The 27338-nt window shown below is 43.0% G+C and overlaps 1 protein-coding gene across 4 annotated transcripts in view; it reads left to right on the forward strand.

The window, feature by feature from the left end:
* The window catches only part of Pdpr (pyruvate dehydrogenase phosphatase regulatory subunit), a 45535-nt gene extending 26459 nt beyond the window's left edge, over positions 1–19076 (forward strand). For all 4 annotated transcript variants that reach the window (XM_076572168.1, XM_006974093.4, XM_076572170.1 and 1 more), the window contains 9 exons: positions 1351–1475; positions 2946–3101; positions 3827–3960; positions 5328–5476; positions 6077–6189; positions 8262–8356; positions 10254–10343; positions 16764–16946; positions 18524–19076. In XM_076572168.1, the coding sequence (XP_076428283.1) occupies positions 1351–1475; positions 2946–3101; positions 3827–3960; positions 5328–5476; positions 6077–6189; positions 8262–8356; positions 10254–10343; positions 16764–16946; positions 18524–18928 (1450 nt within the window). In that variant the 3' untranslated portion in view covers positions 18929–19076. The remainder of the gene's footprint in view (positions 1–1350; positions 1476–2945; positions 3102–3826; positions 3961–5327; positions 5477–6076; positions 6190–8261; positions 8357–10253; positions 10344–16763; positions 16947–18523) is intronic.
* The last annotated feature ends 8262 nt before the right edge of the window (positions 19077–27338 follow it).

Raw genomic sequence — 27338 nt, forward strand, 5'->3', positions numbered from 1 at the left:
AGCCAGCTCCAATCATGAACACACACAGTAAAAATAAAGGAACAAAGCCGGGCGTGGTGGCGCACGCCTTTAATCCCAGCACTCGGGAGGCAGAGCCAGGCGGATCTTTGTGAGTTCGAGGCCAGCCTGGGCTACCAAGTGAGCTCCAGGAAAGGCGCAAAGCTACACAGAGAAACCCTGTCTCGAAAAAACCAAAAAAAAAAAAAAAAAAAAAAAAAAAAAAAAAAAAGGAACAAAAATTAAATCATGAAGTCAGTATCTTTGAGTGACTTACCAAATGGCTCTGAAAACAGAAGAGTTACCAGAAACATTTGGAGCAAAGACATGGTGAGATAATTATATAATACTCTCCAAGTGACTGTTTATAAAAAAACACAAAAACATAGATTTCCTCATAGATATGGCTTATATCTTGAACACACTCTAAGGGATCCTATTATTAGAGTTAAAATCGTCATAATGATGCTAGAGAGATGGCTCAGCAGTTAAGAGCACACCTCCTCATCCAAAGGACCCAGGGTTCAAATTCAGCCCCTACATGGCAGCTTACAACCATCTGTAATTCGAGTCTCAGCAGATCCAGTGCTCTTTTCTGGCCTCTGCAAGTACCATTTTTCTTGGTACACAAATTTATATGGAGGCAAAACAACCATACACATTAAAAAACAAAACAACAACAAAAAACCTCAAAAGCTGGATGTGGTGGCTCTCACCTGTAATCCCAGCACTTGGGAAGCAGAGGCAGGCAGATATCTGTGGGTTTGAGGTTAGCCTGGTCTACATAATGAGTTCCAGGACAGTCAGGGCTATGTATAGAGACCCTGACTCAAAAAAATAAATAAATAAATAAATAAATAAATAAATAAATAAATAAATATAGTCGTTTTTTGAGAACAGTACTTGGATCCATGTTTGTTCATTTTATGTGCATTGGTGTTTTGCCTGCATGTATGTATGTCTGTGTGAGGGCTTCAGATCCTCTGGAACTGGAGTTACAGACAGTTGTGAGCTGTCATGTTGGTGCTGGGAATTGAACCTGGGTCCTGGAAGAGCAGCCAGTGCTTTTAACTGATGAGCTATCTCTCCAGCCCCATTCCATTGGTTCCCACCCCCACCCCACCCCCAGATAGGGTTTCTCTGTGTAGCTTTGCACCTTTCCTGGAACTCACACTGTAGCCCAGGCTGGCCTCAAACTCACAGAGATCTGCCTGCCTCTGCCTCCTGAGTGCTGGGATTAAAGGCGTGTGCCACCACCGCCCAGTTTATTGGTTCTTGATTGTATGATATTATTTAAATTGTTCTCTGTGTATTATCTGAGGCCCAACAGCTTTTTGTCTCCGTTTTAAACAGGTTCCTTGCTGAATGGATGGTATATGGTTATCCCTCTGAAAATGTCTGGGAATTGGATTTGCAGCGCTTTGGAGCCCTCCAGAGCAGCCGCACCTTTCTGCGCCACCGGGTCATGGAAGTCATGCGTAAGTACCTTTATTCTAATTGCATCGCACTCAGCAATGTTTGAAGTGGCCTATTTTATCATTCAGGGATTTCCCTTAGCTCTCTAATAACTACTTTGAATTGGGTTTCTTGTGTGGCCATCTCAGGTCTGAGGATAGGGACTTGTTGCTGGAGGGCTTCTCTCCAGGTCCCCCAAGCCCTGCAGTCCCACAATCCACTTATAAAATAATCACTCAGACGCTTATATCACTTATAAACTGTATGGCTGTGGCAGGCTTCTTGCTAACTGTTCTTATAGCTTAAATTAACCCATTTCTATAAATCCATACCTTGCCACATGGCTGGTGGCTTACCGGCGTCTTCACATGCTGCTGGTCCTGGTGGCAGCTGGCAGTGTCTCCCCCTCCTTCTTCCTGTTTCCCCAATTCTCCTCTCTCTTTGTCCCGCCTATACTTCCTGCCTGGTCACCGGCCATCAGTGTTTTATTTATATAGGGTGATATCCACAGCAGGGACTTATGCCCCATTTGACACTTAGGAACATTATCAATATATTGGACCATGCTTCCCTCTAGAAATAGGAAAGAATAGGACTTGCAGCTAGTATGTAACAGTGCCCTGTGTCTAAACCCAGGTCCTCTAGAGGGACAGCCAGTGCTCAAAACTGCTGAGACTTCGTTCCAACCCCCCACCCCACCTTTTTTTTTTTTTTTAATGGTATGGGAACTGAACCCCAGAGCCTCATGCATGCTAGGCAAGTGTGTATCTGCCTCAGTCCTTCGCTTTTCTTTTGAGTTTTTACTTTGAGACAGGGTCTTGCTAAGTTGCTGTCCTTGTCACTGTTCTATTGCTGTGGAGAGACACCATGACCAAGGTAACTTACAAAAGAAGGCGTTTAACTGGGGGCTTGTGCAGTTTCAGAGGGTGAGTCCATGACTGTTATGGTGGGGAGCATGGCAGAAGGCAGGATTGGTACTAGAGTAGTAGCTGAGAGCTTACATTTAATTTGCAAGTTGGAGGCAGAGAGAGAGACACTGGGCCTGGTGTGAGATTTTGAAACCTCAAAATCTCCCCTCCCCACCGGCTGGAAAGATGGCTCAGAGGTTAAGAGCACCACCAACTGCTCTTCCAGAAGTCCTGAGTTCAATTCCCAGCACCCACATGGTGGCTCACAACCACCTGTAATGAGATCTGGCACCCTCTCCTGTGTACATAATAAATAAATAAGTCTTTAAAAAAAAACTCACCCCCAGTGGCATACCTTCTCCAACAAGGCCACACCTCCTAATTCTTCCCATTCAAATATGTGAGCCTGTGGGACCCATTCTAATTCAAACCACCACAATCTGCCAGGGTTGGCTTAGCTGGAACCCATTGGATGCCCAGATAGTCCTTGAATTGGAAGTTCTTCTACTTGAACCACTCAGGTCTCAGGGATTGTAAGCCTGTGCTGCCAGGCCCAGCTGACACACTGTGTGTAATCTGTTCTAGCTCTGATGTATGATCTGAAGGTTCCCCGTTGGGACTTCCAGACTGGGAGGCAGTTACGTACATCTCCTCTTTATGACCGGCTGGATGCTCAAGGAGCCAGATGGATGGAGAAACATGGATTTGAGAGGCCAAAGTTCTTTGTTCCACCCAATAATGGTAAGAAGTGTCTGCTGTCTGTCTCTTCATTTTGGGACAGAATCTCACACTTTAGCCTAGAACTTTGTATTTTGAGTTGGCTTTACATCCTCATCAGTCCTCTTATTTCAGCATCTTAAGTGCTGGGATTATAGGCATAAGCCACCACACTTGGCTGTGTGTGTGTGTGTGTGTGTGTGTGTGTGTGTGTGTGTGTGTGTGTGTGTGTGTGTGTGTTGTGTGAATGTGTGTCTAGGTGTGTGTGCACTCTTGTATAGACCAGACATTGATGTTGAGCATTTTCTCTATTATTCTCCACCTTACTTTTTCAGACAGATTTTCTCACTGAACCTGGAGTTCACTGATGGCCTAACCTGGCTGGCCAGGAGGCCCACAGGATCCTCTTGTCTTTGCCCATCACTTCTGGAATCATAGGAGTACACTGCTACACTTAGCTTTGTGTGTGTGTGTGTGTGTGTGTGTGTGTGTGTGTGTGTGTGTGCGTGTGCTGGGGACTCAAACGCAAGTCCTCAGGCTTGCATAGGCACTTTAACTACTGAACCAATTCCTTTTACCCCCTTCTTAAAACTGGTAATTAGTAAGTGCATATAGCTAGAATATATTCCTGGAAGAATTAAAAAATAAAATCTTGTAGGCCATAACAAAATATATGAGTATATTTTGAGTATATGAGTATCTTCAGTAACAAAAGTCTTTCCTCCCACCTTGTTTTTTCCGTTTCATAGACCTTCTTGCATTGGAACAGAGCAAGACTTTCTACAAGCCAGACTGGTTTGATATTGTGGAGTCAGAAGTCAAGTGCTGTAAGGAGGCTGTGTGTGTCATTGACATGTCTTCTTTCACAAAGTTTGAAATAACTGTAAGTATTGGGGAACCAAACAGCAGGGTGGGAAACATTTTTACTTATTGAATGATGTTTTTCTTTTTTTTTTTTTTTTTTTTTTTTTTTTTTTTTTTTTTTTTTTTTTTTTTTTTGGTTTTTTCGAGACAGGGTTTCTCTGTGTAGCTTTGTGCCTTTCCTGGAACTCACTTGGTAGCCCAGGCTGGCCTCGAACTCACAGAGATCCACCTGGCTCTGCCTCCCGAGTGCTGGGATTAAAGGCGTGCGCCACCACCGCCCGGCTGAATGATGTTTTTCTTTCACCAATTTTTCATGTTATTTTTAAATTTTTTTTTTTTTTTTGTTTTGTTTTGTTTTTCGAGACAGGGTTTCTCTGCGTAGCTTTGCGCCTTTCCTGGAGCTCACTTGGTAGCCCAGGCTGGCCTCGAACTCACAGAGATCCACCTGGCTCTGCCTCCCGAGTGCTGGGATTAAAGGCGTGCGCCACCACCGCCCGGCTATTTTTAAATTTTATGTGTATGGTTATTTGTCTGAATGTATGCCTGTGTACCATGTGTATGCAGTGCCTGAGAAAGCCAGAAGAGGGCACTAGAGTCCCCCTGGATTGAAGTTACAAATGGCTGTGAGCTGCCAAGTGGGTGCTGGGAATTGACCTGGGTCTTCTGGAAGAACACCCAGTACTCTTAACTGCTGAGCCACCTCTCAGCCTGAAATGCCTGTTTTGTTTTTCTTTTCCTTTCTTTCTTTTTTTTTGAGCCAGAGTTTCTCTGTGTAACCCTGCCTGTCCTGGAACTTGCTGTTAGACCGGGCTGGCCTCTCATTCAGAGATCTGCTTGCCTCTACCTCCTGGGTGCTGGGATTTAATGTGAGTGCCACCAGCCCAGCAAAGATTTGTTTATGTATATGAGTGTTTTGTTGCATGTGTATCTGCATACCAGAAGAGGCCATTGAATCCTATGGGACTCTAGTTATAGATAGTTGTGAGCCGTCCCATGGGTGCTGGGAATTGAATTTAAGACCTGGAGGAGCAGTCAGTTCTCTTAACCACTGAGCCATCTCTCCATCCCCCAAATGCCCATTTTTTATCTGCTACTTTAAAACTGATTCTGAAAGAACTCTAGACTGTTTCAGTGGTTCATCTATATACTCATATTTTTATGAAATTTTAGCTCCTATAACATAGTTTTTAATTTCCCTAGAATGGCCCATTTATCTTAAGTACTGATGGCTAACTTTCCTCATGGCTTCTTACAGGAAAGTAAACCTGCAAATACTGTCCTGTGGGTGTTGTGTCATTGAATTTTCTCAGCAAGGTGCAGTGCTGGATGGTTATGCTCTTAGGTGATCCTGTGTTTACTGTCCCTACCTTATCCCTTTCCTTACAGTCCACTGGGGATCAGGCATTAGAAAGTCTGCAATATGTTTTCTCCAATGACCTGGATGTGCCTGTAGGCCACATTGTGCATACGGGCATGCTCAACGAATATGGAGGGTATGAAAACGACTGCAGCATTGCACGCCTGAACAAACGCAGGTGAGCTGAGCTGCCATCCCCTTCTGCTCCTTCCATTAAACGGATACTTGACGGTCTCTGGAAGCAGAGCACTTAATACTTTTCTGGGAGCCCATAGTCTTAGGGATTCAGAAACTATTTCATAAACTCCTGTCTTAATCATTAGGCAGCTATAAATAAATCAGCAAAGGCAAACAGAAGAAACCCAAGTTGGGTGTGGTGGCTCATACCTGTAATGTCAGGAGTCTTGAAGCGGGTTGACCACAAGTTTGAGGCCAACTTGGGCTACGTGAGGAGTTCTAGGCTGGCTTGGGCTATAAAGTGAGACTAAATTTGACTAAAAATACAAAACAGCAGCTGAAGTTGTATTATGGAAAACTGGATGTAGAAGTTAGTTACTCTAATGGGAGAGGATTCTTTATGACTTAATAAGTCTGTGTAATTTTGCCATTGTTGGTATAGAATCTAGAATCGGTGAACTAGCCTCCTTAAAAGACAAGAGATTGTTTCCAGGAGTTCTCAGTGGGCTTTGAAACTACACAAGAACGTGATTGGTTCCTGATTCTTTTTCTGCCTTTTGGTTTTGATTATTTTTTTCGGGGGTGGGGTTTTCATTTTCAGTTTCTTCATGATCTCTCCAACTGACCAGCAGGTCCACTGTTGGGCCTGGCTTAACAAATACATGCCGAAAGATAGCAACTTGTTACTGGAGGATGTCACCTGGAAATATACAGGTAATCAGCTTTCTGGGGCAGCCAAGTAAAGAAGCAGATCTAGATTGTCTTCTATATTACATATGCCTCACTTACATTTGACTTTTACAAATGAGAATCAGAATTAGTGTTAAAGAGACACTCTAGGGTTAAAGTGATGGTTCAGCAGTTAAGAGCACTTTCTGTTCTTGTAGAGGACCAAGTATTCTGTTCCTAACACCCACAGGGCAGCTCACAACTGCCTATCACCCCAGTTTCGGGTTCGGATGCCCTCTTTTGACACTCCATATATACCTGCATAAATGTGGTGCATATACATTCATGAAGACAAAACACTCATAGACATAAAATAAAAATAAAAAAATTTCTGGGGCTGGGGAAATATGTCTCAGTTAAGAGCACTGGTTGTTCTTCCAGAGGTTCCCTGGTTCACTTACTATCGTCTACATGGCAGCTCACATCTAGTATCCTTCTGGCCCCCATGGATACTGCATACATGTGGTACACAGATATATGCAAAACACCCATGTGCATAAAATATGCATACTTTTAATCCCAACACTGAGGAGGCAGAGGTTGGTAGATCTCTGTGAGTCTGGTCTACACGGTGAGTTTTAGGACAGCCAGGACTGTCTCAAAACAAAACAAACAAACAAACAAACAAAAAACCAATTCCCCCCCCCCCCAAAAAAAAAAAAAAAAAACCCAAACCAAAAACTGTGTATTACTTTAAAAAAAAAAAAAATCTTTACCCAGGTAAAGATGGTGCACACCTTTAATCTCAGCACTCAGGAGGCAGAGGCAAGTGGATCTCTTTGAGTTTGAGGCCTGCCTGGTCTGCAAAGCAAATGCCAGGACAGCCAGAGCTATTATACAGAGAACTGTGTCTCAAACCTGACTTGCATTCATCTCATTGAACCCATTTATCTCACCCAGGCCTTCCTTCATTCTCACTAGTAGCAATTATGATTAACTTCTTGCTTCTAGCTTGTCAAACTACAGAATATTCTTGAACACTGATTGTGTTCTAGCCTGAACTAGAGCAATTATGTGTAATTTTGTCATAGGCAGCAGAAGCTAGGGTGGGTAGACAGCTTTCCAGGTACGAATTTGGGATTGGGGCTATTTCCATCATGTAGGAAGAGAAAGAGAACTAACTATACAGTAATGGTATATGGCCAGTCCTGGAAGTCTCTCTTGGCTAGGCCTTGTTCTCATGACACTAAACTCACTGCAAAGGAAACTATAAAATACACCCTTCCTGTCAACTTGGGAGAAGAACCATAGTAGCTAGGCTCTTCACACTTGCTAGTCAGCATCTGTGGTTGGCAGGTCTGTCAGCAGAGGTATGGGTGCCAGAGCCCAGGTCTTTCCATTACACCTCAGGTCCCTAAGAAAAGGGACACTTTTTGTTTGTTTGTTTGTTTGTTTTTGTTTTTCGAAACAGGGTTTCTCTGTGTAGCTTTGTGCCTTTCCTGGAATTCACTCTAGCCCAGGCTGGCCTCGAACTCACAGAGATCTGCCTGCCTCTGCCTCCCGAATGCTGGGATTAAAAGCGTGCGCCGCCGCCGCCGCCGCCGCCACCACCACCACCTGGCTAAAAGGACACTTTTATAAGTCTCACAAGCTCTAGGCTTGGTCCTAGGTGGATGTGGTGGTTTGTCTTAATGCCAATTTGACAAAATCTAGAATCACCTGGCAGATAAATGTACATGCCTGTGGGGAATTACCGTATCAATTGAGGTAGAAAGAACCACCCACTGTGAGCAGCACCATCTCCTGACCTGGATCCTGGACTGAATAAATGGAGAAAGTGAATTAAACAGTCAGCAGCACTCACTTATCAGTGTTCCCTGATTATGGGCATCATGTGGCCGACTGCTTCAAGCTTCCAATGCTCTGACTGCCATGACATGATGGGCTGACTGTGGCTGTGAACTGAAATAACTATCCTCTAAGTTGTTTTGCCCTCGTATTTTATCACAGTAGTAGGTAAAGAAACAAAGACAGTTAGACAAGTTCCGAAGAGACCTTTTGCATTGGCTAAGCTGTTCCCTGGAGAGGCTGGACATCTCTTGTTCTTTTCCATACAGCCCTCAATCTGATTGGCCCTCGGGCTGTGGATGTGCTGTCTGAGTTGTCCTATGCCCCTATGACTCCAGACCACTTTCCAACTCTGTTTTGCAAGGTAGGAGCTAGTAATTAAATGTTTGTGATGGGAGTCTCATGTGGTGCATGCTGGTCTCAAACTTGTATGTAGCTGGGGATGACCTTATACTTCTGATCTTTCCCAAGTGCTGGTTTGTAGTTGTGTGTGTACTTGGGTTATACTTGGTTTATATGGTGCTGAAAATCAAACCCATAACTCCATGTGTGCTAGGTAAGCACTCTACCAACTTAGCCCATACCATCTGTTTTTTAATGTTAGAGATGATTTCTTTTATAGCAGGTTGGTATTCTTAATGTGGTGTTAATACTTACATAGTGTTCTGGCCTTTATTAAGCAAGTAAAATGACCAAGCAAATTTTATTCTTTACTTTTTAAGCTTGCTTTATTTAATAAGGATTAGGATATTCTCTGAAGTAGATTTAACTTATTTGAATATCAGATCTGTAAATTGCTGGTTTCTGTAGCAGTTGGATATAGCTGGAGTTATCTCCAGTCCTGCCTGGCCTGCAACCACTCAGACCCAAATAAACACACAGACGCTTATATTATTTAAACTGTTTGGCCTAATGGCTCAGGCTTCTTGCTACCTAGTTCTTATATCTTAAGTTAACCCATTTCTATAATCTATAAGTTGCCACGTAGCCGTGGCTTACCGGTCTGCTGGCATGTTGTTCCTTTGGTGGCAGCTGGTGTCTCCTCTCTGTTCTGTTCTAACTTCCTCCTCCCTAGTTAGAATGTCCCACCTAACTCTATTCTGCCTCACCATTGGCCAAACAGCTTTATTTATCAACCAATCAGAGCAACACAAATTCACAGCGTACAAAAAGACATTCCCTCATCACTTCCCCTTTTTTTTCTAAACAAAAAGGTTTTAACTTTAACTTAGTAAAATTACATATATCAAGCAAGAATTACAGTTACAGTTGGATTAAACTTAAGTAAAAGAGATGGACAATGAACACCAAAAGATAAAGGTGAATGCACATTGAGGTCAGATTCTTTCTCCTTATATTTCTTTTGTTTTTACGCACACAGTAACTTTTATACATATGCCATCTTCAGGGAAGAAATGGTATAGCTGACCCCTAAACAACATACACAACTAGTTGTCTGACACGCACTACAACTGAGTAACTGAGTGCTTTCCAGGAGGCAGTTACACAGCCACTTGGCAACTTGTGATATGCATCTGCCCAGCCATCGGTGACGGAGGCTCTTGGAAGTTCAACCCTCAGTTGAGATTTTCATAGCAAATTGTTTAATAATTTCCTCTGTTCTCTCAGGCAGAGAAAATTTCCACGTTAGTGAGCAGATCCCTCCACAGGCTTCTCTGGATTTTAAAGAATGATCCAACCCATACCCCTTTGCCTGGCAAGTGCCATATCTTGTCACAATTCCTGTGGAAGAGACTTGTGTCGGTGTTGTCTCAGACTTACCACTTCCCTTATAGCAACGATTATATCAGTGAACCTTTCAAGGTAGCTGAGCAGCTGTAACCTAAGAATCTGAGTCTCTGGTCCCAGAATAGATGAATTGTGTTCTGTGGGCATTGTCCTTTGTGTGGCAGATGCCTGAAATTTGCTTACAGAGTCGCTCAGAGAAGACATTGGATTGGTTTTTATTTCTGATGCTACTTGGCTAACCCAAGTGTTTTAACAAGATTCGGAAAAGAAAAATATTTTGTACTTAGCAAAGAATATGCCACCACTTGTCACCATCAGCTTACCTGAAATTGGAAATGGTAATAGTGATAAGATGTGGAAGCTATGTTCCAATATCAGAGTGGAATGCATTCCTTGGTCTCTATCTCTTATAGGAATCAACAGAGGGTGGGCACTGACAGGGTTCCCCTGAGGCACTAAGTCTCCTGACCAGCATGAGGAACTAGTGCTGACTGCTTTCTTTTTCCTTGCAGGAGATGAGTGTGGGCTATGCAAATGGGATCCGTGTGATGAGTATGACTCACACAGGAGAGCCAGGATTCATGCTGTACATTCCCATAGAGGTGAGAGGGCTCAGTTTTCCTTTTCCAGGGCCTCTGGGAAGGGCTACCAGTTTCCCAAAGTTCCTGAACACTGCCAGGCTTGAGTGGTGTGTCCCATGAAGTAGGCTTCAGGAAAGAGGTTTTATGATTTTTTTTTTTTGGTTTTATGATTTTTAACAGTTAATGTTTAATAGATACATTCATTTTAAAACTAAGAACTTGAGGGAGCAAAGAAACATCACCCTTTACAATAGCCACAAATAATATAAAATACCTTGGGGTAACACTAACTAAACAAGTGAAGGACCTATATGATGAGAACTTTAAATCTCTAAAGAAAGAAATTGAAGAAGATATCAGAAAATGGAAGGATCTCCCATGCTCATGGATAGGTAAGATTAACACAGTAAAAATGGCAATCTTACCAAAAGCAATCTACAGATTCAATGCAATCCCCGTCAAAATCCCAACACAATTCTTCACAGACTTGGAAAGAAAAATTCTCAACTTCATATGGAAAAACAAAAGACCCAGGATAGCTAAAAGAATCCTGTATAATAAAGCAGCCTCTGGAGACATCACCATCCCTGACCTCAAGCTCTGCTATAGAGCTATAGTAATAAAAACAGCTTGGTACTGGCATAAAAACCAACATATGGACCAATGGAATCGAATTGAAGACCCTGACATTAATCTGCATACATATGAACACCTGATTTTTGACAAAGAAGCCAAAACTATACAATGGAAAAAAGAAAGTATCTTCAACAAATGGTGCTGGTATAACTGGATGTCAACATGTAAAAGATTGCCAATAGATCCATATCTGTCACCAGGCATAAAACTCAAGTCCAGGTAGATCAAAGACCTCAACATAAATCCTGTTACACTGAACTTGATAGAAGAGAAAGTAGGAAGTACTCTTGAATGCATTGGCACAGAAGATCACTTCCTAAATATAATACCAGTAGCACAGACATTGAGAGCAACAATTAATAAATGGGACCTCTTGAAACTTGAGAAGCTTTTGTAGGGCAAAAGACACAGTCAATAAGACAAAAAGACAGCCTACAGAATGGGAAAAGATCTTAACCAACCCACATCTGATGGAGAACTGATCTCCAAAATATATAAAGAACTCAAACTAGACATCAAAATATTGAACAATCCAATTAAAAAATGGGCTAAAGAGCTAAACAGAATTCTCAAAAGAATCTCAAATAGACATTTAAGGAAATGCTCAACATCCTTTGTCATCAGAGAAATGCAAATCAAAACAACTCTGAGATACCACCTTATACCTGTCAGAATGGCTATGGTCAAAAACACTAATGACAGTCAATGTTGGAGAGGATGCAGAGCAAAGGGAATACTCCTCCACTGTTGGTGGGAATGCAAACTTGTACAATCACTGTGGAAATCAGTATGGCGGTTTCTCAGAAAATTGGGAATTGATCTACCTCAAGACCCAGCCATACCACTCTTGGGCATATAACCAAGGAATGCTGAATCATACCACAAAGATAAATGCTCAACTATGTTCATAGCAGCACTATTTGTAATAGCCAGAATGTGGAAACAACCTAGATGCCCATCAACTGAAGAATGGATTAAGAAAATGTGGTACATATACACAGTGGAGTACTACTCAACAAAGAAAAACAATGCAGCATGAAATCTGCAGACAAATGGATGGAACTAGAAAATATCATCCTGAGTGAGGTAACCCAAACCCAGAAGGACAAACATGGTATGTACTCACTCATAAGTGGATACTAGATATAAAGCAAAGAACAATCAGACTGCAACCCACAGAACCAGGGAGGCTACCTAGCAGGGGGGGCCCTAGGATGACTAGCTTATAATAAGTTTTAGGGTTGGGGATTTAGCTCAGTGGTAGAGTGCTTGCCTAGCAAGAACAAGGCCCTGGGTTCGGTCCTCAGCTCCGGGGGGTGGGGGTGGGGAGATAAGTTTTGGTTTTGCCCAATCCCTGGGCAAGCTTTAGTGAAATATTTCACTATTAGGATAAGAATTTATACCGTATCATGCTGATGAAAGAATATGCTGGCTATACTTTCAGGAAGGGAGGCTAAAATCTTTTTAGATTATGGATTAGCCTATAGAAAAATGTCTGCCGTAAATCAAACAGTGAAGGGGAAGATGAATAAGAATCTCACTTATACAGCTTAAGTAAAACATAGCTCTCTGAACAGATGAAGATAGGTTTCTTCTGTATCCCAGAATCTAATCAATATTTATATGTATAATTAAGCTATTATTTGGCTTAAAAGGGCTTATTGGGAAATGTTATCTGCTGTGGGATGTTCTGTATGTCCTGTGAGAGCCCGTTCTTGGGTTCCTAGTGGCTTTACCCAGCAGATCCGCATAGAGGATGATTAGGACCATGGGCCTGAGTGCAGGTGTCTGAGATGGTCTGCACTTGGCTGTGCTGTGGGATGGTCTGTATGTCAAGTTGCTCTGATTGGTCAATAAATAAAACACTGATTTGGCCAGTGGCCAGGCAGGAAGTATAGGCGGGACTAACAGAGAGGAGAAATAAAAGAACATGAAGGCAGAAGGAGACACAGCCAGCCGCCACCCTAACAAGCAGCATGAAAAGATGCCGGTAAGCCACGCGGCAAGGTATAGATTTGTAGAAATGGATTAATTTAAGCTATAAGAATAAGAACAGTTAGCAAGAAGCCTGCCATGGCCATACAGTTTGTAAGAAATATAAGTCTCTGTGTTTACTTGGTTGGGTCTGAGCGGCTGTGGGACTGGCGGGTGACAGAGATTTGTCCTGACTGTGGACAAGGCAGGAAAACTCTAGCTACAGTTATCATTTTTACTATTTTCTACAGAGAAAATATTTTCCAGTTTCAAATAACCCTGGACTTTTGAATTATAACCTGTTTTTATGTTCAATCTATCTGTGTATTATTTCTCCTGCAGTCGTACATAAAATGTTTTTACAGCCAGGCGGTGGTGGCACACGCCTTTAATTAATTGCACTCATGAAAATCTTGAGAGGCAGACTCAGGTGGATCTCTGTGAGTTCGAGGCCAGCCTGGGCTACAGAGTGAGTTCCAGGAAAGGCACAAAGCTACACAGAGAAACCCTGTCTCGAAAAACCAAAAAAAAAAAAAAAAATGTTTTTACATTAAAAAAAAAAAGACAAATACTATAGAATTGTATTACATAAAACATATAGAATATACAAATTCATAGAGACAGAAAGATTAGATGTTACCTCAAAATGGAGAAGAAAGGAATATAGAGCAATGATTTCCTAAGTATAGTTGTTTTGTGTGATGGAAAAGCCCCACAAACGGACAGTAGTATCAGGATATAATATCATGAATGTAATAAATCAATACAATTAATGTAATAATGAATATCATAAATACAGTTATTGAATGAATACTGCGAATGTAATAAAAGAATACCATAAATGTAATTAATATCATGAGTGTAATTAATGAATTTCATGAGTGCAATTAAAATCTTGAATGCAATTCATGCTACTGAATTGTGAACTTAAAAGTGGTTACAATTGCAAATATTATGTTCATTTAAAAATATAAGGTGGTTTCAAACAGCTAACTCATGCAACCACCTTATATTTTTAAGTGAACATAATTATGCAGGGACGCTTGGCTCAGTTTGGGAGGAGGGGACTGGACCTGCCTGGACTGAGTCTATCAGGTTGATCCCAGTCCTCGGGGGAGACCTTGATCTGGAGGAGGTGGGAATGGGGGGTGGGCTGGGGGGAAGGGGAGGGGGCTGGAAGGGGGAGAACAAGGGAATCTGTGGCTATTATGTAGAACTGAATAGTACTGTAAAATAAAAAAAAAATAAGCCGGGCGGTGGTGGCGCACGCCTTTAATCCCAGCACTCGGGAGGCAGAGCCAGGCGGATCTCTGTGAGTTCGAGGCCAGCCTGGGCTACCAAGTGAGCTCCAGGAAAGGCGCAAAGCTACACAGAGAAACCCTGTCTTGAAAAACCAAAAAAAAAAAAAAAATAAAATAAAAAAAATAAAAAAAAATAAAAAAAAATAAGGTGGAATGTAATCACCAAAATTAATTAATTAATTAATTTAAAAAAAAAAAAAAGAACTTGAGGGAGCACAGAATGCCTGGATTCTGTCTCACCACCCACATGACAGCTCACAGCTAATTCTGTGTATCTCAAGTTCTGGGCGATAAGCTGCCCTCTTCTGACCTCCATGAGCACCAGGCACACACATAGTACACATACATATAGGCAAAACACTCATAGGCCTGGAATAGAAATAAAATGTTTAAACATCTTTAAAAACCAAAAACTTGGCTGGGGATGTAGCTGTTAGTCGACTGTTTTTCTAGCATGTAAGTCCTTGATTTGATGCCCAGCACTATGCAAGCGGGCGTGGTAACACATGCCCATAAGCCCAGCACTTGGAAGGTGGAAGCAGGAATTTCCGTGTACTCTGGAGTGAGACCCTGGGGATCTCAATACCAACACATAGTGGACTAGAGAGATGACTCAGCTGGTAAAGGCCAGGCTCACAGCCAAAAAGTTAAACACCAACTTATTTTTTCTCAATTTAAAACGTATGAAATCAGTTATATGGATAAAAACTGATCATCTCCATCTAACTAGTTCCCATCAACTAACAAGAACCTACTATAGTAGTAGTATTCTTACTAATTTCTAATCAGTAATTTTGATGTATATGCAATTCTTAGTACTTTGTTTGAGACAGGGTTTCTCTGTATAGCCCTGGCTGTCCTGGAACTTGCTTTATATATAGACCAGGCTGGCCTTGAACTCAGAGATCAACCTGCCTCTGCTTTCCAGGACTCTTGTGTGTCACCTGCCTATGGTTTTTGTTATTTTAGTTGGTCTTGGGGGTCTCAGTATTATAGCCCAGGCTGGCCTAGAATTCATGAACCTGGTGTCTCCACCTCCTGAGTGCTAGGATTATAGATGTGTGCCAACATGCCTGCTTATGCCAGTAGAGTTTGACTTCCCTGATGAATGAAGCAGAATGAAATTGAAAGTCAGTCTGCAGAGCTGACGGTCTTTCCATCCATCCTCTACCTTCTTGCTTCTGAACTTGGCCTGTCTTTTCTGGAGCTCTCATTTCTGCTGGTCTTGGAACATGGTAGTTAGGCTGCTGCTTTGCTGCCTCATACTTTCTTTCCTTCTGGCCTGTCCTTCCCCACAAAGACATCTCTGAGTCATTACTGTTCCCTTTCAGGACTCATAGAATCCTTTCCCAACACACAGACATATGATTTATTATTTTCATATGTATGTATATGTGCGGGAATTTATGTGTGGTGCACATGTGTGTGTAGGGGCCTGAGGAGGTTGGAAGAGGATGTGAGATTCCCTGGAACTGGAGTCACAAGTGGTGGTGAGCTAATGAAGAGTTTTGGAAGTGCAAGTGCTCTTAACTACTGAGCAGTCTCTCCAGCATTCTTATCACTTTGTTGTTGTTGTTGTTTCATTAAGACAGGGTCTCACAATACATTTCTGGCTGTCCTGGAACTCACTGTGTAGACCAGGTTGGCCTTGAATTTAGAGAGGTCCCCTGAGATCGCCTTCTGAGTGCTGGGATTAAAGGAATGTGCTACTGTGTCCAGCCACATCCCCTTTTTGGTGAGACCTTATTTAAAGCTGTCTTCCTACCTAATTCCTCTCCTTTACCTTTTTCCTTTGTAGCATGTACTACTTTCCAATGAAATTACTTGTGTAGCCGGGCAGTAGTGGTGCACGCCTTTAATCCCAGAGGCAGAGGTAGGAAGATCTCTGTGAATTCGAGGCCAGCCTGGTCTACTGAGCAAGCTCCAGAACAGCCAGGGCTATTACCCAGAGAAACCCTGTGTGTGTGTGTGTGTGGGGGGGGGGGGGGGGGGGATTACTTGTGTATTCCTGAGATTTTCTTGTCAAGTTTTTTTTCTTTATCCCATCACTTAGGGAAGTAGGTGTCACATAATAAGTCATAGTAGATGTTTCTTTTGGAGTTTTTTGGTCATTTGTCTTTTGACCATGCTGCCTCCCCATCTCCCACCCTCCAGGACCAAGTCTGGTTTTGTAGCCCAAGCTGGCCTCAAACTCTGTCTTCTTGTAGCAAGCTGGGACGGCACCCACCTTACTGGACTTCCTCTCTTACACCACAGTGCCCTATTGGTCTTTTAATTGATGCAGTGTCTTTGTGTGCGGGAGCATACCTGTGTCATGGTGTATGCTGGAGGTCAAAGTTCGAGGCCAGCCTGGTCTACTGAGGAAAGGCGCAAAGCTACACAGAGAAACCCTGTCTCGGAAAAACCAAAAAAAAAAAAAAAAAAAAAAGATAAAATCTGTTTCCTGCAGCCTCCCCAAGAATCCATGGGATGCACCACTCCAATTTATATGGAAGTACACTGGCTACTAACTTTCCTTCTCTCCATACAGTATGCTCTGCATGTCTACAATGAGGTGATGAGCGTTGGACAGAAGTATGGAATCCGGAATGCTGGGTATTATGCTCTTCGAAGTCTCCGAATTGAGAAGTTTTTTGCCTTCTGGGGGCAAGACTTAAACACCCTCACCACTCCCCTGGAATGTGGAGGAGAGTCTCGAGTGAAGTTAGAGAAGGTATTATTTATCCATATCTCCGCCTCCTTGTGCCCCTCAGCTGAGCATGTGATTTGTCTTAATAGGAAGAAAGAGCAGGGAAGACAGGAAGTGTCAGTCAGGTAGATCATAAGGAAGAGTCCTCAGGACAGGAACCTTACCTGTGGGATGCACATCTTCCCCTGAATCCCAGAACCCTGACAACCCTTGTTTACACATTTGACTGCGCAGAAAGCGGAGGACACGGGCCTAAGTTTTTTAAGTTGATTGTAGTCATTCATTAACGTACCACAAGTATTTATCTAAATTAGTCACTACAGCCAGCTGCCTATTTTTTAATATATTTAAACTTTTAATTATGTGTATGCATGTGTGTTTGTGTGAGGTGTGTGCATTTGAGTGCAGCTGCCAAAAGAGGGCACTGGGAACTGTTGCAGGTCCTCTGCCAGAACTCAGGGACTCTTAACTTCTGAGCTCTCTCCAGCCCCGGTATTAGTTTTCAGAAAACTGTAGTTGAAGAGATTATTCTGTGAGGAGTCTTTCCCACCTCTGAACCTTATCCAGTGTCCTGTCCTCTTGGCTCCTCACACACAGCAGTGTGTTCTGTTCTAGAGTGTGAGCATGGCACAAGTATCCAGTGTATGATCTCCTCCACCCACCTGTAACCTAGTGCTGTTCACGTTGCACCTTACTTTATTTACGACACTGTATTCAAGCAGGTCCCTGTCAGTACACCTGTAGTTTGTTTTCTCTTTTCTGAGACAGGTCTCACTATGTAGTCCTAGCTGGCCTGGAACTTCTTATGTGGACCAGGCTGTTCTTGAACTCAGATCCACCAGCTTCTGCCTCCCGAGTGCTGGTTAAAGGTGTGTACCATCATGCCCAGCTGTAGTATTTTTGGCCACTGCATATAACTAGATGTAAAAAAATTACATGCAATTTTTTTGTGCTGTGAAAGTGTTAGTAGCTCATTAAAATCACCTGTATTTAATAGAGATAAACTGTTAAGTTTGTTCACCTATATAAGTATATGTATTGGGATATCCATACACATGGACTGACTTTGTGGAACTGGTTTTTTGCTGCCACCTTTACCTGGGTCCTGGGGCTCTAACTCAGGAATCAAAGCTTGCATGATGAGAGCATTTACCTGCTGAGCCTTCTTGACATCCCTCTAGCAAGTGTTCTTGATTAATTTTTCAGTTTTCTTTTCTAATACTTTTTGTTTCTTGTAGGCTTGTGATTGAAATCTGTTCACAGATGCATGCACTTTTGCTGTTATAAAAGTTCTTTGGAGCCGGGCGGTGGTGGCGCACGCCTTTAATCCCAGCACTCGGGAGGCAGAGCCAGGCGGATCTCTGTGAGTTCGAGGCCAGCCTGGGCTACCAAGTGAGCTCCAGGAAAGGCGCAAAGCTACGCAGAGAAACCCTGTCTCGAAAAACCAAAAAAAAAAAAAAAAAAAAAAAAGTTCTTTGGTGTCTCTGTTGTGGATGCAGATTTTCACAATGCCACACTTACCCACTCTCTCTTCACCTTCGAATGCCAAGGGCCATCATGTAGACTGGTATCTGAGGCTTTTTCCCCTTGTTTCTTTGCAGGGCATAGATTTCATTGGTCGAGATGCCCTGCTGCAGCAGAAGCAGAATGGGGTATATAAGCGCCTTGCTATGTTCATCCTGGATGACCACGACACAGACCTCGACCTGTGGCCTTGGTGGGGAGAACCCATTTACCGGAATGGGAAGTATGCTGGCAAGACCACCAGTAGTGCCTATAGCTACACTCTCGAGCGCCACGTATGCCTGGGTTTTGTACACAATTTCTCTGAGGACAGTGGGGAAGAGCAGGTGGTGACAGCGGATTTCATCAACCGCGGAGAATACGAAATTGACATTGCAGGCCATCGGTTTCAGGCCAAGGCCAAGCTGTACCCTGTCACCTCCTTTTTCACTCACAAGCGTAGAAAGGATGATGTGGAGCTGAGTGACTTTCATGGGAAGTAATGCCAAGACCTTCTCCCTTCTCCCATTCTCTCACCATGAGGAGCGTTGTTCTGGGAGCTTCTCCCTCTGTCCCTGTCTCCTTACGGAAGGTTCCTTTGCCCTTCTCTTAACTTCTCAATTTGACCTACTTTAAACTTTTTCCTTGAAAGCCTTTTTGTCCTCCCATTTTCTTTTCATTTGCTGTTACCTCCTAACAATCCAGGTTCTTCTCATCCCGCCAGCAGGCCCACATTCCCACAGTGGAAGGCAGGAGCCACTTGTGGAGTTAAGGTGACAAACGGATTTTAAAATCATCTTGAGGCAGTCGGTATTATTTAAGTCTTAGGGCAAAAGTCCAGTTCCCTTGGGCTGCGATTCTTAGAGTAATCTAATTTTGGTAGATGACTGTGTGTCTCATGTAGCCCTGGGATACAGTAGCTTGTATCTTAAGCAGGCAGATGATTCTGTTCCACTGTGCTGTAGGTTCCACCTGATACCTCTTAACCATCTACCTCACCAATGAGAGGGATTACATGGACACTGTCTGCTCTGTGGAAGGGACAAGTACTTAACCTGGCCTCTCCAGGCCTCCAACTCTGTTCTTAGATGTTTGGGCCAGGGCAACCTGCCTGCAGTTTTCTTTATTTTCTGCTATTTTGTATAATGAGGTTGTCTTTTAGCTGAGTAAACGAGTATGCCAGTATTTGAAAGGGGTAGGGAATCCGTGTTGCCTTGTGTGTTGCTTTTCCCAGCGGGAGCAGTGTAAACTCAGATATTGAGTTCCTACTATTAGAAGAGTGTTGATTTTCTTTCAGTTACCCATAGGTCAGCTAGCTGTCCCTTCTTGATTTTCTTCAGATGGCTTCTAGCCTCACCTGTGCCTTGTGTAGCCTGCCTATGACCTCAACATTCATTCCTACCCCTTTAGAAGAGGGAGAGAGGATTAGGTGGGTAGTCTTGGGTGAGTAAGTAAACCATGCTGTTCATACTGCATTCCGAGAGCTACCAGAGCCTCAAGCTTTACATCCCTGGCATGAACAAAGCCACACATACAGAGGGCCATTGAGAGCTGTGAGTACAGTGCAGGCCAGAGACTGCTTTCCATCTTTTCTTTCCAGGCTCCCCACTCTAACCCCGCCCCGCAACAGAACCTTTGGAATGGAAAGGGACTGCGGTGCCCACCAAATGCACTACCTGTTCCAGGGTACTGCTGTTTTCTTTTTGAGATACGGATTCTCACTGGAGCTCAGGCTGGCCGCAGTCTCCTGAGTACTAGGATTTCAGGTGTGGTGACAGTGTTTTTTTTAAAGGTGAAACTTGGATGTGACAGGCTGTGCTGTAGAACACCAACACTTCATCTTCTCTTGTACACAGACTGCCCAGTCTGGATTTGAGAACCTTGCATTCAACTGCAGTTCTCAGTAACTTGGGCGCATTGGTTCTGCTAAATTTACATTAATAGAAACTTTGATTTCAGTAGTGCAGCTCAAAATTCTCAAGTGTCTCTTTGGCACTTCTGTAGAACCCATTATCCACTCAGACTGGTTCTTTTCCCACATTTCTTGCTATTTTCTCCAGGTAGGCCACTCGTACTTGGCTTCTGAGACGATTTTCATTGACTTATTAAAGGGCACACAATTAGAAGTTGATGTGAGGGGAAATTGCTACTTTGGAGGGAGTGTGTGTTTAGTGAGATGAGAACCACTGTCTCCAGGCAAAGGGAAGAAAGGAATAATACTCCAGTAGAAAGCTGAGCAAGGGGCTGGAGAGATGGCTCAGAGGTTAAGAGCACTGGCTGCTCTTCCAGAGGTCCTGAGTTCAGTTCCCAGCACCCACATGGTGACTCACAACCATCTGTAACGAGATCTGGTGCCCTCTTCTGTGTACATAATAAATAAATCTTAAAAAAAAAAAAAGAAAAAAGAAAAAAAGAAAGCCGAGCAAGGCAACAGCAGCAGTGAGCTGTTGAGATCCAGAGCAGGCCCTTGGCCAACCCATGAAGACGGAAGTAGAGATGCACAGCTCCAGGTATTTGTGCTCTTTGAAATATGGTGGTAACTTTCTGCAGTCTGGGAGTGAAGTTTACTTGGAATTGATTACAAAGGAAGTTTTTGACCTATGCATCGATAGTAAAACTTTGGCAGCAAACTTGTTCTTTAACTGTTGAAAGTGTTACCACTTAAGTTCCAAATGGGGGGGGACGACACCCTTCCAAAGCAGTAATAGTTTAAACTCATATTATTCAAGGATTTCAGCATAGACTAATTGCTGTCTGCACTGTTAATCTCTAGCTATTTAATTAACTGTCCCTTCTGAGTAGGAGGGCAAGTGCAAGTCTTCAGCTCGAAGTCCTAGCTGTGGCTGCTGTGAGCCTTTGAGCTGACAGACCGTGCTTGTCTCACAGGAAGGCATGAGAGGGAGAGGAGTGGAGCATTTTGAATGCCTGACCAGGGTCATGGTCCTGTTCCTTCAACTGTGCCACTTCTTTACTGTGTACCCCAAAACAAACTTACATTTGGTACTAACTGCTTCCTTAGAGTTTCTCTTGGTCCATGCAAACATAAACAATGCAAACCTGCCCCCCCCCCATTTTGCCCTGATAGAAGTGCTGTAAGTAGACTGTTCTCCTCCACTAACCCTGCAGCTTTTCCGAGGCTTGGTGTCATAAACACCTCAGACAGTCGAGGGGATCTGAACCCCTGGCCTACTAGTGTTGGGGGAGCTTTCTAGGCTCTCAGGAGTAAATGCAGGTTGTTAACAGAAATGCTAGGTCTAGAGCAGTGGCTCTTAACCTGTGGGTTGCAACCCCTTTGGGATCAAATGAACCTATCACAGAGGTTGCCTAAGATCATCGGAAAACACAGATTTACATTATGATTCACAACTAACAAAATTACATTTATGAATTGGCAATGAAAATAATTTTATGGTTGGGGGTCACCACGACATGAGGGAAGGGTCGAAGCATTAGGAAGGTTGAGAACCACTCGTCTAGAGGCATGATTGAAAATCCAGGAAGAGGGCTGGAGAGACGGCTCAGAGGTTAAGAGCACTGGCTGCTTGTCCGAGGTTCTGAATTCAATTCCCAGCAACCACATGGTGGCTCACAACCATCTGTAATGAGATCTGGTGCCCTCTTCTGGCCTGCAGGGATACATGGGGGAAGAACACTATATACATAATAAATATATCTTTAAAAGAAAAGAAAATCCAGGAAGAATAATCGGTGTGCGTCCTCACTTGTGTGACATTTCCAACTCTTGGACAGTGAGACTACCTTGTATGACAGGACGCTCGGGAGCTGGTTAGTGTTAAGGGATTGTAAACACTGCAGCTTTAGGTGACAGATTCTCTAGAATAATCTCTTGTCACATCTACTTTCCAGAGATGTTCTCTTCCTTGATTATAGTAGCAATTAAATCTCTTTGAACAAGGTCACAAAGTATATTGGAGACCTAAGGTTGGGAGTTTTCTGTGAGCCTTCTTGAAGTCAGAAAGCTTTCTTTCCTCTTAGCTGTTCATTACACGTGCAGAGCCTGCTGCTCAGTACTGCCGTAGTCATTGGAATAGACCAGGCTGTGACAGTTCCCTCCCACGACACAGGCACTGAACTTACAAAAGGACAAGCAGGAACGGTTTCGTTAGTCCTAATTGTGAGCACACCTCACTGAAATTTTAGTTCTTCCATGGGTCCCAGGGCCTCCTTAGTCCCAGGACACAGGATCATTTAACACAGCCTGGTCTCCAAGAGCCCGTTCATGCAGCAGTGGGGTGCAGCCCCTTCAACATGGCTTGTCTCCTCTACACCAGATGAATTCTAGACTGCTGGGCCCAACTAACTAGAGAGGAAATCCAATTTACAGATAGTGGGTGGCAGGACGGATTACAAGTAGCAGGACTGCTAAAGGTTTGCTTTGTTTTGCTGAAGACTCTCGGCTTTGATTTTCTAGTTGATTAGCTCCTAGCTTCTGAACACATTTGCTAGCATCTGAAAAGATCGTCACCACCCTGGGGAGAATGTTATGCCTTACAGTGTTGTACTAGCCTTGGGAGACTGTCAGGAAGAGCAGTTGCAGCATCCTGTTTGCAGGCTGAACGACAAGTTTCATTCTTATATCTCTTGTTGGCCAAAGGTAACAGATTTATAATATTTAGGACAATGAAAAATGACTGGTCATTTTTCATTTTCTGCATCCCAACACCCCCACCTCACAAATGTTGATAGGTAAGTAGCATCGTATTAACACAACACAGGTACATTTTCTTGTGGCTGAAGAATGTTCGTCTTGTACTGATATCTGTAGGCACATAGATTGAGGAGAAGCGAGTGCGCAGGGAAGCGTGTCTGAGCTGTAGCTACGCCCCGTGTTCCTGTCAGAAATGCTGAGGGAGCTGTGGGTCGGTTTGGGAGCACCTCTCCTCTGCCTCCATTTCTTTTGGTCTCCAAGGTGCTGATCTGTAAGCCCCCATTTTCTGGTCGATATGGGGCTTTCTCCTGCAGTTCCTCAACAGTACCAGCACACTGTTCAGCACAAAGATTGAGTGTTCGCACATCTCTCCTTCTCTTAGTGTGTTAAACATCAGCATTTTCTCTGTAGAAGACTCTTGCCTCTCTAAGCAGTTGTCTACATCTGAATGATTATACATTTTGCTCATATTTTGATTCACCTGTTTTTAATCTTTGCAAACATCTACCTCCTTGCCTTCTTGTCTGTGAAGGACAGATTACAAGAGGAGGGGGAGTTATCTTACCATGTTTCAAAAGATCCATGCCAGGATTTCCTTTGCACACCAAGAACTGAAGCTTGGAGTACTTCTCAGCCTAGTTCTAGTGCCTTACCCTCCAGATGTCCAGTAGTGGACTGTGGTAGGAAGAAAGCAGAGTGTTCAGTCTGGGTTCTCATCACCCCACATCAACCCTCCTTCCTCAGAATAATTTGGGTGTGGGGTAAAAAGTTCAGCTCATTTCACTGAAAGCTTTTCTAGTTCATACTTAACTCTCTGGTCAATGCTTAAGCTATATAAAACACCACTGTAATTTCTATGCAGTTCTGTAAATTTTCATTTAGTGTGGTTCTGCTCAGCGCTCTTCTGTTCCCGTGTAGTGTCAGCATGTGGTCCTGAAGACATTCTAGATACTGGAGTAAATAAGAAATTTTCTCAAGAGCAAACTCAGCTGACTTTGGACACATAGGATAACTATTTAATGGCCAGAATTATTTCTGGATGGCTAGATTTCAACTGAGATTTTCTTTTCATGTATTAGGTATATAAATGAATAAAAAGATGTTTTCATTAACTATTGCTATGTCCACTTGTGAAATGTCTTTTAACTTGGTTACAACATGCTATTTGCCTCCCTTCTCAAAGGCCAACAAAAAAAAAAAAAAAAAAAAACTGTTCATAAAACCATTTACACCTCTGATGCTAAGAGGTTTAGAATGAGCATGACCCACTACCACATACATGTAAGCAAATCCATGTTCATGCAAAAGAGGAGCAAAGGGCATGAGCCAGCTGATATCAACACTCTAAAATGATACAGGTGAAACCTTAATGGGCAGTTACACATGTCTTACGACACCCAGTCCCTGCCCAGTGGGATACAGTGCCTCTCACCATGCAGGCAGGCACAGGAGCCAACTTGAACAAATATACTGCTGGAAATGCTGAGCCTGATTCCTTAGAGGTCAGCTGATAACACCCTGGAAAATAAACCAGAAACTCATTGGTAAGTATTCTAAGAAGAAAAAATAGTCACCAAGAAATATAGGCATTCTCAAGATTTTACTTGAAATGTGGGGGGGGGGGGTCCCCTCAGAGAAGAATACTATTTTTTTAGGTAGTGGGCCTTTCCTCTCCATCAAATGAACTAGAAACTGGTTAAACTGCACGTGGTGGTGCAGGCCTGAAATCCCAGCACTAAGGAAGTGGTAAAGGCAGAAGGTTCAAGAATTCAAAGCTAGCTTGGGTTACATGTCTCCCAAATTTAAAAGAGAAAAAACTTACCAATTTAGAGAGCTATAAAATCTAAGAAAAAAATTATTTAAGAGAAACTAAAATGCTTTGAAATGACTTTCATTGTTTTAATTGTAGCCTTGCCTAATTGTCCCCTTCAAGGTGAAAACAAGTCTAGGAATGTCTTTAAAGACAGAAAAGTATAGCTGGGCATGGTGGTGCACCCCTTTAATCCCAGCATTCAGGAGGCAGGTGCAGATGGATCTCTGTGAATTCGAGGGTGGCCAGGGTTTTGTCTTGAAAAACAAAAGCAAAATACCCAACCAAACAACAACAAAGCCAACAGACCATAGAGTATAAATCACAATTATACACACCAAGGCATATGCTGGCTTATAATATACCATGTTGGGCTCTTGAATTTTATAAGACATTCATGTCCCTGCTAAGTACTAAATAGTTTAACTTAAAAAAAAAAATCTCTTCAAACAACTCAACATTTAATACAACAAACTTCTAAGGCCATCAGTTTTTCCCAAGTCTAAACATCGTTTTAAGAAATTTACATTTAATTTTGTACACACAGTGTATATGTGGAAGTCAGTGGACAAATTACCAGTTCTTTCCTACCATGAGGGTCCTTGGGGATCAAACTTGGGTCCTCAGGCTTGGTGGCAAGCACCGTTTGCTAAACCAGCTCACCAGTTTACCTTAACCAGAGGCCAGATTAAGGACACACCCAGATTGTCCCACAAACCTGAGAGCTACTTATCTTTTGGGGGACCTAACTGGATCAAAACTTGTACCCAGACTTAGTTGCATATATCTGTAACCCCAACGTCTGGGAGGTAGCTAGGAGTTTAAGGACACTTTCAACTGTATAGGGAATTGGGGGCTACCTTATGTTTTTGTTTGTTTTTTTGAGACAGGGTTTTACTGTGTAGCCCTGGCTGTCCTGGAACTCACTCTGTAGCCCAGGCTGGCCTCAAACTCATCTGCCTGCCTCTGCCTCCTGAGTGCTGGGATTAAGGATGTTCGCCACCATTGCCCGGCCAGACTCTGTTTTAAATAAAGTTATAGCTGAGAGTGGGCAGTGTTCACCTTCATCCCAGCACTCTGGAGGCAGAGGCAGGAGGATCTCTGAGTTTTGAGATCTACAGAGCTAGTTCCAGGACAGCCAGGGCCATCTTGAAACAATAAAATTGTATCCCAAACCAACCCATCAGCTACAGCTGCACACAACTCTTGGAAAGCATTAGCTCTATATACATCAACCCCTGACCCTCCCAGAGGACTACCCACTCCCTGATCTCTTTCCTTGTAGTCTCCCCAACTTTGCATTAGTCTCTGACCCTACATCTCATGGTTACCAAAATTCATGCTCTCTTTGTAGTCAATAGGTTTTTACCATTTCAGAATTACAGCTATTTTAAAGCATAAAGCAAAGGCACCAAGCTTTGAATTGAATCTGTACACATTTATGTTGCCTCGGCACTAGTGTGTGTATAAAAACAGAGACTTGTCTTGGGGTTGGTGATTGACCCCAGGGCCCTGCATGTGCTAAACACACATTCTACCAATTAGCTACACTCAAGTCCTTGATGGATGTTCTCACAAGCCAATCTCATTGTCCTTTGAGTTTTAAGGTTCCATGTTCCTAGTTGTTTTTTAGGATGGATACAGAAATAATGCCCCATACAGATGCTTTCTGGCAACTGCTTCCCTTTGGGCATAGCTTTGATTGTGTTTGTTTCCTAATGGTCCAGCTTACATGACTGCATAAGAGCCAGTGATCACCTCTTGGTGGTCACAAATGTTACTTACCTAGGGTAACTTGTATGGGCTTGTTTTAATCTCACCAACTGGGACTGAAGACATAGTTCTGTGAAAAGGACTTGCCTACCATTCTAAGACTCTTGAGTTTCATGTCTGGCACTACAAAAACCTACACAAAGTAAACATTAAGCATCTGAACTCCCACTGTCCCGACTCTGGCACACCTGCCCTGTGAAGGTGACTAATCTCAGCAGTTTCTGCTTTATTCTCCATTCCTTAAGGAAATGAAGGGATAAAGTGGATACTTGCATACTTTCTAATAAAATCACCACATGTGCACTCATTGTTTTCTTCATTTAATAGTTACCCCACAGGATGTTGGCCATCTGGTAGACCAATGTTTTCCCATTTTAGCTAAGATTTTCAAGGGCTTGTCCCCAAAAAATAATAAATAAAAAAACATCGACCCTCCAGAAACACTGTTAGGGATGTCTTTTGTGATGCCTGGATGGGTAATTTGGAGAGAAAACATCACAAGTTTTCATGGCCATCTTCATGTGTCTAGGCTTGCAAAATTTCTCTACAGGGGAGTAGGTGACGAAGTGACACCTGATGCTGAGTGGCAGAAGGTAGACACATGACCTGCTGTTTCCCTTCCACTCACTGCTACTGAATGGTTCTCCTTTCTAAGTTCCCA

The sequence above is a fragment of the Peromyscus maniculatus genome, chromosome 5 (genome assembly GCF_049852395.1).
Source record: "Peromyscus maniculatus bairdii isolate BWxNUB_F1_BW_parent chromosome 5, HU_Pman_BW_mat_3.1, whole genome shotgun sequence".
Classification (NCBI taxonomy): Eukaryota; Metazoa; Chordata; class Mammalia; order Rodentia; family Cricetidae; genus Peromyscus; species Peromyscus maniculatus.